The 15572-nt window shown below is 33.1% G+C and overlaps 1 protein-coding gene across 1 annotated transcript in view; it reads left to right on the forward strand.

Moving 5' to 3' along the window:
- The window catches only part of Mfe2 (peroxisomal Multifunctional enzyme type 2), a 59650-nt gene that overhangs the window by 18071 nt on the left and 26007 nt on the right, over window positions 1-15572 (forward strand). Inside the window, exons 10-24 of the mRNA XM_089247518.1 lie at window positions 960-1022; window positions 1194-1256; window positions 2336-2476; window positions 4707-4870; window positions 5031-5154; window positions 5400-5572; window positions 5994-6063; window positions 6259-6365; window positions 7209-7295; window positions 7556-7648; window positions 8461-8599; window positions 10210-10340; window positions 11844-11969; window positions 12593-12731; window positions 14370-14500. Coding sequence (XP_089103644.1) covers window positions 960-1022; window positions 1194-1256; window positions 2336-2476; window positions 4707-4870; window positions 5031-5154; window positions 5400-5572; window positions 5994-6063; window positions 6259-6365; window positions 7209-7295; window positions 7556-7648; window positions 8461-8599; window positions 10210-10340; window positions 11844-11969; window positions 12593-12731; window positions 14370-14500 — 1751 coding nt within the window. The remainder of the gene's footprint in view (window positions 1-959; window positions 1023-1193; window positions 1257-2335; window positions 2477-4706; window positions 4871-5030; window positions 5155-5399; window positions 5573-5993; window positions 6064-6258; window positions 6366-7208; window positions 7296-7555; window positions 7649-8460; window positions 8600-10209; window positions 10341-11843; window positions 11970-12592; window positions 12732-14369; window positions 14501-15572) is intronic.

The raw sequence follows: 15572 nt of genomic DNA on the forward strand, positions 1-15572 counted from the left end.
GAAGAATGAGGATGAGGAATGAGACAAACAGATAGAACCTGTTTATTCGCCATTTCCTTTGAAGTAACTACCCTGTGCAATTATGTATTTTCTCCATTGTTCATGCAAAGATATAAGTGCAAATTGCAATCCTTTTTTTTTTATCACACCCTCCAGTGCCTTCGTCACCGCTCACCTGCTGATTCCCCTGCTTGTGCCCCATGTGACTTTTTCCTTGGATAAAGAATTTGCTTAAGGCGCAAAGATTCCCAGATTCCAAAGAAGTGTTGTGAGCAGTGACAAAGGCACTGGGGATGTGACAAAAAAAGCCAGCAATCTGCATTTACATCTTTGTATGAACAATGGCAAAAATGCAGGGTAGTTACTTCGAAGGAAACACCAAATAAACAGGTTTTATATGTATTCATTCTTCTGTAATAAAATACGTCTCAAAAATTTTTGAACACAGTAGTGTAAGCCCCAGCTCTGTATTGGTAAGTATGATAAATTGTTGATGAATTACTTAAATTTATTTAACATTATGCCTAAGCTTTGGTCCATTACCATAAATGTTATTGGTAATGTCAGATTTGTTTGCACATGTTAATACATGCAAAGAAAGTCACCATTACAAAACAATTTTTCTGTAATGTTTTCATTTATTTTAATTTAATTTTCATGGTAAATTATGTATAGTGCACCCATCATGTATGAGAAAAACTGATAAATGGTTGAATTTAAGTGATATTTGCATATGGTTTTTTTCAATATTTATCAAACTTGCCACTCATTGGAAATTATTTATAATCACTGGTAATGTTTCCTACTGGTAAAAGGGATAAATGTAGTGAGAAATTTATCAAAGCGGTACTTATGCAATAATCACCAATCTATCACATTTACTGTAACATGTATAATTTTACATCAACAAAGGAATTTGTGATCCGGAATGGAGTTTTTTTTCTGTCTTTCACTTTCAGATCAGTGGCAGCGATCATTGGGAAAAGTTTTCATTCCACCGACAGATATGACTGTTGAAGGAGGTAAGATCATAGCGATGATTCGTTTCCAAATTTTTACTTTTGTATGTATTTCATATATGATATAAACTCAGAAAAGTTATACAGCATGGTTATAACCAAAAAATATCTTTTTAATAAATTTAAAGGTATTTTTATTTAAACAATAAGTTTTTTTACCATTTTTTTCTTCAGTTAGGGACAACTGGCAAACTGCTACTGATATGACAAATGCCTTGCCAGCTACTAATATCACAGGTTTGTTGTCATTACATGCTTTTCTTATCTGTGATATTTAACTTACTACTACTGCTTAACCATATATGTACCTTGTACACATTCCTCTGCAGAATTTCTAACGAATCAGTACATGTTAGAACATGTTGTGTGAGTGTGTATTATATGCATGGCCCTAATGTATATCTGTTGACTTTTGATTTCATGTTCTTGCTGGTGTTGCCATCTGTCTTCAATATTTTGAAGTAATGGTGGTAAATGCTTTAATTTTTCATGTCATGTAAGTATCATGTTGAAGGTCTGCCTGCTCTCTGCAAAGAGACTTCAATTGGGAGACCGGCTCATATTTGTGATTCAAATTTGGAAAACCACCGAAAACCAACTTCAGCCGACCACCACTATGCTTCCAATGTGATTTGAACTTGGATCCTTACGATGAGAGTCCAGCACAATGCCCACATGAGCACACAATGGCTAGTATAATATTTAACTACAGAACATGTTATCTGCGAGTCTTAATTCTATAACTTCTATTGATACTCAATGAACTACAGACTTCCTAGTATCCTCTATCATTGGTATGAAATTTCATACATATACGATGAAATTTCAACAGAATTGTTTGTGTATGAATAAACTTGAATGGCAGTGAAGGAAACAGATATTTTTTGTATATTATGCAGAGGTGAACTTGGCAAGAAAAGTCATCTGGTCTCCGCCAGGACTAGAATAGCAGCGTTAATTTATTGGCAGTTATACGTCTTTTAGAGAAGTGTTTCTCAAAGTGTGCATCACGGCTCCTGGAGGTGTTGGCCAACCTTTGTCAGGGGCATCACAGCGAACTGATTAGTGTGCCTATAAATGCTTTGAAGTTGTTCTTTTACATGAGAAAATATCTACCAAACTATTCTAGGGCGCCACAGGTGAATCATAAATTGAGTAAGAGAGCCACAGGGGACAAAACTTTGAGAACCAGTGTTTTAGGGTAATAAAAGGTCAAGCATTATCTTTGCGCACTATTTTTAAATAAGAGTATACATATTCGTTTAACAATGTTTATTGTTTTATTGTTGTTTACATATTATTTATATACTTTACAGAGGCCATGGTTAGTTTGTCTGAAGCCTTGAATGGTGAAAACGTTTCTCCATCAACTAAGCGTCAGAAAGTTCAGCCCATAGAATCGGACCCTGGAGTTTACCATTACGAAAATGATGCAGCTATACTATATGCTCTTGCAGGTGAAATTCATTCCCATATTGTTTTTCTCATTTAAATAACACGTCCTTTGAACTTTTTTATCTTCTCCAAATGACAGCAATAATTTTTTGGGTAATTATTAAGTGTATTATAATACAGGTGAACTTGGCATAGCTGCGAAGACTCCCAAATTTTTCAGGAATCTCCCGAATTTTAGCTTCGTCCTTCGACCTCCCAAAAAGTTATTAAATCTCCCAAATTTTACAAAAATCACAAAAAATCCCTAATTGTCCCTAAAAATGCCCTACTTCATTAAAAAAAATCCCCATTTATGAAAACAATCCCTAAGGAATTTCTTGTAGGGCATGAAGTCTTTCGCCTCTGTTTTTTTTCCCTTTTGAAATGACGTCACATGTCGTAAATGGGGAAATTCCTTTTTTAAGGAAACCCTCTGATGGTAACAAGAAGGTTGTTTGTCTTATCGTGCAGGGAAATAGCTTAGCATCCAATAGTCCTGGATAATAATTGAAAATTATAGTGACACGCATGGGGTCAAAATTTCTTTTGTTGAAGTTACGTAAGTGTGATATAACAAAACATGAATACTGATAAGCAAAAACATATTTAATCGATTTTAAAAATACTTATTCCCAATGAATTTCCTTTCATCAAACATTCCAAAAAAGGGCAGACTTTTCCTTTTTGTACAAGTTGTGTCACGGACATAAACATCGGTCATGGTACAAAGACCGACATCACTCATGTGAACTGAAAAAAACATCAAGCAAGCATCACAAAAAGTCAGTGTTCAAAAATTGACGCTTTTTTTTTCTTTCATCGTTCGATGATTTTGGGGTCATTCGCACAGAATGTTTGTTCACATAGTTTCTAATTGAATACAATATTTATTTTTTAGATCACCATTTTAAGTTTTGGCCTCCAATTTCACTTGTTTTTTGCATAGGGATTTTATTCCCAATGGTTGACTTCCATGTGTGTGAAATCCCAATTTTATTTGGAAAAATCCCTTTTGTATTTATTAGGGAGTGGTTTTAGCATAAAATATGGGTGTCCATGTGAAAATCTCTCTAATTTTCATTTTCAAAAGTTGGTAGCTATGACGGCTAATTCAAACTTTCTTAATTCAAATTTTAGGAATTCCCCTTTGTTTTCTATTCAATTTAATGTTAAAATTACCTGTTTAATTTGATCTTTTTTGTCCAGTTTTGAATAAATAATTCGGTCTGATTCAGATACATCATTTGCAAAATGTCTATTTTCTCATAATTTCTGGCTAAATTTTGGTCACCATTTCTTTATTCCTTACATTAATGATCTTTTACAGAATAAAATGTGTCGCCATCATTGAAAGAATTGCAATCCACAAAATCTAAACTTTTTCTAGTTGCGGCTCTTAGCAATAAGCAATGTTTTCACTATCATTTTCCACACGCTAGCTTTTGTCTTTCCATGGGCAGCTGAAGTTTTTCCAGTTCTTGGATTAGCACCTGCCAAGAGCAGATGTAAAAGCCACTGCTCAGGAAATATGAAAGGATGTGTGTGAGTGGCAATCTCATAACCAAATGTTTGGAAGCTGGAGTGCTAAAATCTTAGTTGTCATAAAATGTGTTGGAGACTAATGTCTCTCTAGGATTATTATTAGTTGATTTTGGAATATCAGTGTAGCTCAGCATTTTCCACCATGTCCAAACAAGGTTAATACATCTAGTTTAACTTTAGAAAAAAAATCCTGTGGGAGACCTGTGGATGTTGACGTTAGCGAAGTACAAAATAAAGTCATGTTGAATATTCCCATGAGGAGAGCGATAACAAATCTAAAAAAACAACAGAGATCCCTATTCGAACACTGCAGAAGCTACAGACACGTTAGAAAAAAAAATACAGCTGTTGAAGTTCGAAAATCACATCTTCCAGTATCTAAAATTAAGAGTCTGAATCAACTTGAAGGTTTTGTGCAACATTTAACAGCATCCAAAAAAAAAGAAAATTAAAATTACAAATTTACAAATTAAACAGTTTTTATGATCATTTACGTTTTGTGTAAGCACAGTAAATGATAACATTTGATACATTTTTATAAGTATTGAGAGTTTTTGATTTTTGGTAAAAGTATAGTTATCTCGCCTATATTAAAGAATTGCATAATTCAAACTTTTCTGCTGCCCTTTTGAGCTTCGAATTAACCAAATTTGACTGTATTAGTAATGAATGTAATTAATAAAGAATTTTTTTTCAACTTCAAATTTTTAGTTGGTATGTCGACGAATGAGCCTCGATATCTGGATTTCTTGTATGAGAACAGTGAAAACTTCATGGTGCTACCATCATTTGGAACAATCCCAGGAATGCCAGCTGTTTTCTCTTCTCCAGCATTGCGAAATGAAATTGAGAAACTTGGAGGAGATCCGACACGAGTATGTTTCTCGAAATTATTGAATGAAACCTGATTGAGACTCTTGTTAACAATTTGTACTGCTTTGTATACAATTTCTATTTGTGTATAAGTTTAAGTAGTGTCTGAATTAATTTATTTTAATGTGATGGATGCAGAAATGAAATGGTTTTATTTTCCAGATACTCCATGGAGAACAATATCTTGAATTATACAAACCTTTACCACCTTCTTCTACACTGTCGTCAAAATCTCGTGTTCTAGATGTCTTGGATAAAGGTTCAGGAGCTGTTGTTATTGTTGAAGGTAATTTAGGTTGATCTGATTTTAGGTCATAACTATCATACAAGTTTATGCATGAAACTATAATGAATTGATGTATAAAAAAAAGAATTAACATTTTATTTTCATGAATTGGCAGTAAATTTTTTTTTCTCAGCTTTAATTTTTTTTATTTTAACATTTTTCATACAAAATCTTTGAGTACTGTTCTTTGGTTGATCCTTTTTATTCTCAAGTTGAATTTCAGATTGTATTCTTTTTCTATGCAGTTGACACATTCAATGAATCCAAGGAAAAGGTTATGTATTCCCAATGGTCAGTTTTCCTTGTTGGATCTGGTAATTTTGGTGGGAAAAGGAGTTCGACTGTAGCAAAACCTGTAGTGCCAATTCCAAGTCGACAGCCAGATTCATTCTTGGAGGAAACTGTCTCTGTCAACCAGGTAAAGATTTTCATCTGATTTCTTGTTCATGTACAGTACCTTTTTATTTGCCAGGAAAAATAACAGAATAAACAGATCTTTTTGGGGGGTATTTGATAAGTCATTGTTTTACAATAATTTCTCATTTCTTAAGAATATTAAATTTTACTGCCATTTTCACGTAAGTTTTATTTATGTATAAAAAACAAAAAAAATGTAGTTGCATTAATTTGTAAATGGTTGGAATTCTTTTCTCTTTCTCGAAAGAATTGAAAGTCAAAACTGAGCACAGCATTAGTTATGATAACAGTGAATTTTCACTTCAAGCTAACTTGAATGCTTAATGTGCAGTGACAGATGTCTTATAATAAACATTTTTATCTGTATATGTGGATGGAATTTATTGATAATTATTCAATGTCTTAGTACTTTGGTTTTCTAGGCTGCTCTTTACAGATTGTGTGGAGATAAGAATCCAATGCATATTGATCCCAATTTTGCTGCAATTGGGGGTAAGGTCTTGTTTAATGTAATATTAGAAAAAATATTCTAACTGGTAATTTAATAAAGTTGAAGTTGAGATGTATTAAAACTTCCTGTGAAAAATTCAGAGGATTCACTGAGTTTTGATTTTTAAGGAAACTAGAACATAAGTTTTATTACTGTCAAATTAGCTGACTTTATATCTTTTTCTCATGTAATCATAGGTTTTTCTGAACCTATTTTACATGGACTCTGCTCGTTTGGCTATGCTACTCGCCACGTTTTGAAGCAATATGCTAATTACGATGTCAAATTGTTCAAATCAATAATGGTGTGTATTTGTGTTACTTTTTGTTTCAGTTTGCTGTTTTTAAACAAAAGTTATAGTGTTATATTGTCCTTCATATCTATATCATCCTCTTCATGCTAGAAGTACGAATTTGCAATATCCTTAGAAAAAAAAAGAATGTAGGAAATGATGTTTAAATGTTTACTCTACCCATGTTATTCTATGGAGGTTATTTTCCTAAAATGTTTTGTAACCTGTTTCAATAGAGATACACATTCACATTTCAAAGTGAAAATTTGCACATTGATGCTTCTATCATAAGGACAATACTTTTGTATTTAAATGTGTGTATCTGTGTCGGGATTAAATCTATGTACAACATGAACCTTGCATTTTAGTAGTTAGATCAGTGTTTCCCAAAATAGGTAATATCGCTCCTGGTGGGCGATGGACTGGTCCGTGGGGGGGAGGGGGAATAGAAGCTACGAGTATGACAGGATCCTATGGGTTTGCTTGAGTTGGGGGCGATGAGGGGAAAAAAATGTATGAAGAAGGGGTGATGGAACAAAAGGTTTGGGGAAACTGAGTTAGTTAGTAGTAGTTGTCATAAAATTTAGTCCACAAAGATCTTTTTCTGTCGCACCAGTGCCATCTTAACACATGGCCCCACCCTGCTCAAAGGAGCCTGAGGTATTTCCAGCCAGGTAGGGAGCCTCATAAAAATCACTTTGTCTGAGAGCCTATGATAGTCTTAAGATAGCTATGTTACACATAAACTTGTTTCATGATGGAATCACATTTTTGAATTGTGCGGCATTTCTTTTAGTATTCATGTTGCATAAAAAACTTTGGATATATTCATATTTATTAAAATTTTTATTTCAGGCTAGGTTTGCAAATCCTATTATTCCAGGACATACTTTAAGAACTGAAATGTGGAAAGAAGGAAACAGAATTCATTTTCAGAGCCTTGTGAGTGTTTAATTAACATAATTCAATGCATATACATTCTGATTTGAATTCTTTCCACCATTAACTCCAATAAAGAGTTTTTTAAAATTAATTTCCCATATTTTCTTTCCTTTTTAAATATTTTGAATGGTGTCACATAATTTTATGCTAATGAATATATTTGTTTTGTGTATGTTACCTTGAATTCATTATTTCTTATAATTTTTTTATTCTCAAAAACAAAAAACATTGTTGGCTTTTATTCTACTATCGATTTTTAGTGCGTTGAAACTGGCAAGCCTGTAATAGCCAGTGCATACATTGACTTGGCAGGAGTTGCGGGAATGAGTCAGCCTGTGAGATCTCCTCAGCAGGTTTGTGTACATTTTCTGTTGAACTTTTTCTTTTGTATGTGGTTTGAGGTTAAAAATAATAAAAAAAGTTTAATTTTAAAAAAAAACTTGGAGCTTATCGTGACTGAAATCCCAACTGTCACATTGAATAGCTTTTTTCAATGACATGATTTGGTCTTTTAAAATCATTTTGGCATGTTTCTTGAAATGAAAGTTTTAGGAAACATGATTAACCTATTTTCTGTGTCAGGAAGTCAAAAACTCATTTTAATTTTAGATCAAAAAATGCTTGAGGAAATTTCACTTCTAAAAACATTGAAAACAAGTATCAAGATTTATTTGACAAGGTAATGCAATTCCATAGTTCTGACTATATAAATGTGGTCTGTATGTGCTATGTATAGAGTAAGAAAAAAAATTAAAAGGAAATTTGGACAAAAAGTAAAATATATCATGGGAAAAATGAAATGGAAAAAGTTTGTAATGGAAATGAACTGGACATATTGCAAGAAGACGGGACAGCAGATGGATCACAAATATTCTAAATTGGAATTGGCACCTCTGTAACATTACAGGTCCACGAAGGTGCCCTTAAACAAAATTGAGCGATGAGATTCGAAAGATAGAGAAGTCAGCTGGATGGTGAAAGCATTCGACAGAGAAAAATGTAAAAATCTAGAGGTGATTTACATCCGGTAGTGGATTGGAAATGGTTAATAATGATTAATATTGAATAATAATATTAGGCTTTTAAAAAAAATGTGTGTTATTTTAGACTGATGTGATTTAATGAGTTCGTAAAACCATGTACAATATTTTGCATCTTCTCTTAGGTTGGTGGTGATTTGAAAAGCCATGGCATATTTGATATGATGGCTCAAAGACTGAAAGAGATGCCAGATCTTGCTTCAAAAATCCAAGCTGTTTATGAGTGGAATATCACTAAAAATGGAAATGTGGCCGCTGTTTATAGTAAGAAAAATTGTTTTTTTTACTTGTGTTTTTTGTGATTGAATAAATACCTCTATATGAAAAGAAGCTGCTACTTTTGAAAAATAATTTTAGGATTCCTGTAAAGCCATTGTGTTTTTTGTTAATAAGACACATTCCATTTAAGCAGTTTCAAGCATATATCTGTGAATAAGATTATAATGGACATCGTGAAATTTAGGTTGAGAGTAAATAATTAAAACAGTATTTTTTTATGCATAGTTGAGAAAATAAAATTTCCAACCATAGTTATGCTTGTTGTGCTCTTTCAAGTTTATTTTTAATATTTTAAATATGAAAATTCATATAAAAATACTTTGATTGTTTGATTAAAATAGTTAAATTTTTGGTTTTAAAACAAATGTGCGTTTTTTTTAAAGTTTTGCCATGAAAATGTGACTGCTGTCACACCTTTTTTTTTTTTTATAAATTTGTCGATTTTACTAAACATAGGTCAGTTTTCTGTAATTTTATTTCACTTGGAAATTGATAAGATTTACATGTAAAAAGTAATGTTCCCTCACATCCCCCTTCAAGCTTGCTTGGACATGCATGCCGAATCCAGAATTCACCATGGTTGTATATGACAAAATGTATTGCCCCCATACTTGCCAACTACTTAAGAATTTCCATAGTTTCTATGGATTTCTACCATAAAATACGAAAGTACGGCAAATCGTGAAAACTACGGAATTCTGGGTTTTTTACAAAGATTTCTTTGAATTCTATTATCCTATCGAGTAAAAATGATGTCGCACAAATACAACATCTCCAAAGAACAAATATCAAATTAATAACAAAATCAATAAATTGGCATAAAAAAAGGAGCAGTTTGAATTAAGATAACTTATCATGGCCTAGAGTTTTTTTTGATGAATGAAAAAGTTCAAATTTTACTCACAGGTGACACTGTAAAACGAAAAACTTGACATCTATATACATGCGTATAAAATTCATTTTATGTGCATCTGTCTGTGTTATGTTCTCTGTACAAATCTATAATTTCATACCAATCTTTCACAAATTCTGTATGTGCAAATGTGCAAAACAGACCCCCCCCCCGCCAACTTAAATGCTAGGCTATTTCAAAAGTTTGTCACATCAGCAAATGCCTGATAGTGTCAAAAAAATGTCCAGCAATAATAACTTTTGGAATGTGTATTTTGATTACCTTGATTCCCAAACAATGGTTTGTCACTTTTTTAATGCTCCCAGTATATGAAAAAGGTATTACTGCTAGTTTGATATAAGAATGTCAGATTCTGTTTTTTTTTTGTAAAGTTAAAAAAAAAAATGGATTTGAATATAAAAAAAAGTCATAAGAAAACAATTTTTTTTATTCCTCCCTCCCGGTGAGGAGCATTGTCACTATGGAGAGGCTTGATTCCAAGCTTGACATGTATGCTTGCCCTGCAGAGAAAAAAGTCTGTGCAGGTGAAAGATAATTAAAAGAAATGTTAATGTAGAGTGTTTTTGCATTTGCAATAGAACTCAAACTGCAGTGAGTGTAGAAACATTGGAAAGTTTTTTTTCTATATATTTTATACGTTAACACTTTTGGTGAAATTCATTATATATGTTTGTTTTTTAAGCTGTGGATCTGAAAAATGATCCTGGGAAGCTCATGCAAGGTACCATTGATGGTTTGAAACCAGGTGTCACTCTAACCATAGATGATAATGACATGATGGATATGGTAACAGGGAAACTTGATCCTCAGAAAGTGAGAATTATTTATTGCTTTTTATTCAATGTGAATAATATTTATAGATGGGTGTGAGAAAAAATGAGCAATAAGACACTTTTCGAAAAAATAAATATTCCTATGTGCCAATGCTTCCGATTTTTCAGCCTTATTAAAATCTTCCAGCTTTAAATCAGATTCTTCCGATTTTTTGTATCTTCATGGAAAAATCCCTAAAAGTCCTCATTGTGCTTTGTTTGAATGGAAAATCCCTAAAGAAAATACTTTTCCAGTCCTTTCAATTTCAGGCTGACCCCGGTTTCTCATGAAAAAATATGAGGAATCAGGATTTCAAGTACAAAAAATCGGTAGCTAATTGTTGCCAAATATGATGCCAAAAGCATGCAAAGGGGCCAGTTATTGCTTAAAAAATCGAGACAATTGAAAATGCACTCCGGAGAAACTGGATTTATATATGGTCACATTACAATTTTACAAAAAGTCCCTAGGTTTTCCCTTTTATTTGTATGACATGTTTTCTTTGATGCTGAATGTGTCATCACGTGATAAACTACAGATTTTTCAAGCCTGAAAAGTCTGAATTGGCACCTACGTGTATTGTGAACATCAAAATCTGAATTCATGAGGGTATATGTCTGAATTCATAATTACTGCAGGTTTAACATGACAAAGTAAGGATATCTAAACTTTTGTTATTTCCTAAGTCACATTTAAAATAAACTTTTTTGGGACATGTTTAAAATGTGATAAAAATATTATTAAAAGAATTCCCAAAAAATAATAGCGGATGAGAAAACAACTAAGATAAACAAGTTCTAAGCCAAACAAAACGAGCCAAACTCTTAACACCCCTTTCCTTTATTGGGAGCAAATAATATTCAAAATTACCCAGTATTAGTGAACTATTTTAGTTTAAGATTGCTTATTAGGCCATTAAGACTGATAATGGCAAGAATATTCACTGAATTGGAACAAAATAGCAATATCTTGAGTTTGAATTATACAGAATTTTTGAATGGTCAAATATACAAGGCATAGAACAAAACCTTGATTCCATGTCTCGAAATTAATTTAACAAAAAATGAAATAAATACTATTGTCCCCCGGTATTTGCAGGGGTTATCGTGGGTGACCATGAATACAAAAAATCCATGAATTCACCATGAACTTTTGGTTTTTTAGACATCCAGTTTATATCTGCTTTGTATAGCAGAAGTAGAAGGGGCGTGCAGTGATTCTTGGCATTATAACATCTGTTAGCAGTTTCTTTTCTCTAAAGCATTTGCTTAATGTGCAATTCATATGTTGTACGAATATGAGAACTACAACAGTGTTTCCACAGAAAATTAGAAGTACGCTGTGAATATAGAGAGCCGATTGTATAATTATGCACATTAAATCATAAAGATTTTTCAAAAACTTCAACTCATGTAATGTTTACACAATGTGGATGCTTGTTTTTTTTTCTCATTTTAATCTGGCCGCTTTGTAGTCTGATAAATTTTAATGAATGTATTTTAGGCATTTATGACTGGAAAGCTGAAGCTCAAGGGCAACATCATGTTGACACAAAGATTGAAACCTCTTCTTGCCATGAAAAATGCTGGAAATCCTACTGCCGCTCCTGTTGCACCACCTCCTGCTCCTGTGAGTATACTTTTGAATTATCAAATTATTAATGTTAAGTTAATAGTCATATAAATAGCATGTAATTGATATAGAAATTAATTGTTTATCAACTATTGTCTTATGCAGGGCTACAACTGGGAGGCCAGGCAGGTCTTTTTCCCTGGGCACCATATTAGAGGGGGATGCCAAAATGCCTGCTTGTTTCAGCCGACCAGGCGGCATCTAGTTGTGGTCCTGGTCTTATGAACAAGTAAACTTTAACGAGTGTTTGCTCTTATCTTAAGAAATTTACTTTACCTGGCAGTGGTCTTGAAAAAGGTTGAGAATCACTAACCTAGGCAACATTTGCAATGTAAGGGTTTCCCCATATGGAACATGGATAATATTTTGAGTATTCTGATTTAATCAATACAAAACTTGTTCTTTTAGTACTAAAAGCACAAGTGTTGTATTTATTAGACCAGAAAAAATAAAAATAAATGTCACTATCTAGCTCAAACCTAGCATATGATCATTCTACTTGCATTTCAGTTTTTCAGATGCAAATAGTATGCACTGTAATATATTTCTTTTACAACCCTGTATTGCATTTCTTTGCAACCAGCAGCTTGTAAGTAATTACTCATTTGCATCATTTCTAGCCTGCAGTTGACATCCAGAGCAAAGCAGTGTTTGATGTTATGGCTCAAAGACTGAAAGAGATGCCGGACCTTGCATCTAAAATCCAAGCTGTTTACGAGTGGAACATTACCAAAAAGGGGAACATTGCTGCTGTTTATAGTAAGGGTCCACATCAAATTTTCTCAGTTGTAGCCTACATGTTCTTTCATACATACATTTGATTCAACTGAATAAAATAAGTCTATCGTGAATAAAGTTTATGTAAATGAGATAAAACATCAATAAACTAATCAATTTGTAAGTAGCACAAAATATAGCTTGTACAATTCAAAAACTGAGGCATTGGGTATGTGCAAATTTAAACTTGGGGAAAAATTTTTTTTTTTTTGGTAAAGTATTTGTTTTCTTTTTTTTTTTTTTTGCAAAAGTTATTGGATGGAATGATCAAGAACTAGGTGTAAATCAAAGAAAATTAGAGCCAAAAGTAGAGTATAATGTTGCTAGTCTACTAAATTCAAGTAACGATGAACATTTTGACTATCAATATTATGTAGATTTTGCATTATGGCTCAGAGACTGAAAGCGATGCCTGACCTTGCATCTAAAATCCAAGCTATTTATGAGTGGAACATTACCAAAAAGGGGGAACGGTACTGTTGAACATTTGTTGTCCCAAGTTGATGTCGCTGTGCAGTTGTTTGGTCATAGTAACAGACCCCCCTCCCGAGGTTCAGACCTCACTGATGGCATATTATTGGTCAGCTAAAGTTTGTTTCTGTGGTTCTCATATTTGAGCATAAATTCAATCTATGCCCTGTTAAAAGTCTAGCTATGGACAGCAAGAGACCTAAAATGGTGCAAATATTACACTTCACTTATATTTGGAAAAATAGATATAGCAGTATTAAAATTTATGCACAACACTTTCAAACTAAGCATAACTCTGGTCTATTATAGGGTTACTAGATTGGAAAATAGAAAGGAGGACAATTGCATGTGCACCTTTGGTAATGTCACTTTTCCAAATTTTTACAACAGATGGTGCCTCTTTACAGTGTAAAAAAGTCCCACAAATTTTAGACCATGTTGAGAAAATAGACACAGGGTGATATCATTCAAATAACTTTCCAATAGTCTTGGAATTACTACTTACTCTTTTTTTCTGAGAAAAACTTTCCTCAGAAAAAAAAAAAAATCCAGAATCCTGAAAAGGACAAAAGGGTGAATTTTCTAAAACGTAAAGGAGGACGCTTGAAATAACATAAAAAAGAGGATATCTAGCAACCCTACTCTTTTGCCAGGAGCAATTTACTACCAAATGAGTTGTGCCAAAAGTATGCATATGTACCTAACAGTTTCGAGTGAGTATCTAATGTTATGCATGAACTTTCAATGTTGTCATCTGTCTTTCAGATTATGAGTGAAATGTAATGATTGAATATTTGTACAGTTGTATTGAATATTTAGCCCATTGCTAGTTTTTAATGTGAGATCGGCTCGCATTCGTTGCCTCAGAGTTGGGACCACAGAAAACACCAACTTCAGCCAACCAAATGCACATTGGATATGCACTCAAACTATTAAGTGTACAAGCACACACCTCCAGTACAACTCATTTGGTAGTAAATTATCCATGGCGATAGACCGGCATTGTGCTCGATTTAAAGGAAAGAGAAAAAGCCTGAGTTGGTATAGCTTTAAATTTAGGACTTACCCTAGAATTTTTCCAATCAATATTATTTAGTAGATACTGAATGCAGATGACTAATTTGAAAATTAAAAAAACTATTTTTAAAGCTGTTGATCTGAAGAATGCGCCAGGAAGGCTTGTACAAGGCACTATTGATGGTTTGAAACCAGGTGTTACAATGACCATAGATGATGTTGACATGCTAGCGATGGTGACAGGAAAATTAGATCCACAGAAGGTAAGTTTTTCTGTTTGAAATATATCACATCATGTGTAATTTTTTATAGGTGGCATGAAGTATTGTTTTTTGGTATCAGAGAAGAGTAGGGGTTATTTGGAAGGGTTAATCAAATTCAAACATACATATGTATTTTAGTATTTACTCATTATTTGTCATTGTGGGGTCATCCAAACATCTTGCTCACATTGTTATGAATCGGGTTTGAGCCTTGCCTGCAGCACAGTTGTGTGTGGTCAGCTGAAGTTATCTTGCTGTGGTTTTTCAACTTTGAGGCATGAATGGAAGTCAGTCTCCTATTAAAAAAAAAAAGTCTACAAGAAACCAGCAACCCCTTTGATATGATATTTACAAAACACAAGGCATCTGTCAATTTTTCAATGTGCAAGACAGATTGTGGCATTCAAATATGAAAGATTTACTAAGTATGTAGATGTGTATGTATTTAAGTTATCATATATATGTGTGTGACCTTAACATATCTATAGGATACCATCTCTACAGGGCTCCCACTCATCAAATGAAATGAAAGTGCTTCATTTGGTAAAAACGATTACTGTGGCGCATTGAACACTAAAATTTAAACAAATCCCTTTAAAAAAAGGATGCACAATACAGTAAAATCATCTGATTTACCTAGACTTGATTTACATCAGACCTTGTAATTTACACACGTGCTCTTGGAAGTGGTCTCGAAAGAGCGTCATTCTTAAAAAACTTAATGTTTTCATAATTTGCTGTGTGCATTGTGGAAGAGAGTTGTGTGTGCCAGACTGGACTGGAAGACTCCAAAAAATATATATATATATATATGATACATATCGTGAAGGGCGACAGAATTACGTGTGGGGTTGCTAAGACCCTATTTTGGCCAAAAATTGTTTTTGTAACCAGGTCATTTCTGTCATTTTGCTTTGGCTTGAGTCAATCTTACAGGGTAATGAAATAGTGCTATGGGAAAAAATTAATTTTATAATTTTTCAAAAAAAATTATTTTTCAAGGGATTTTTTTTATTATGCTATGGTTATGTTTAAGGAAGGTACCCTCCCCATCCTACTTTTTCCATTTTTT

The sequence above is a fragment of the Pholcus phalangioides genome, unplaced genomic scaffold (genome assembly GCF_987345545.1).
Source record: "Pholcus phalangioides strain wild (caught in Gottingen) unplaced genomic scaffold, Ppha-v1.0 ptg000003l_1, whole genome shotgun sequence".
In the NCBI taxonomy this organism is placed as follows: domain Eukaryota; kingdom Metazoa; phylum Arthropoda; class Arachnida; order Araneae; family Pholcidae; genus Pholcus; species Pholcus phalangioides.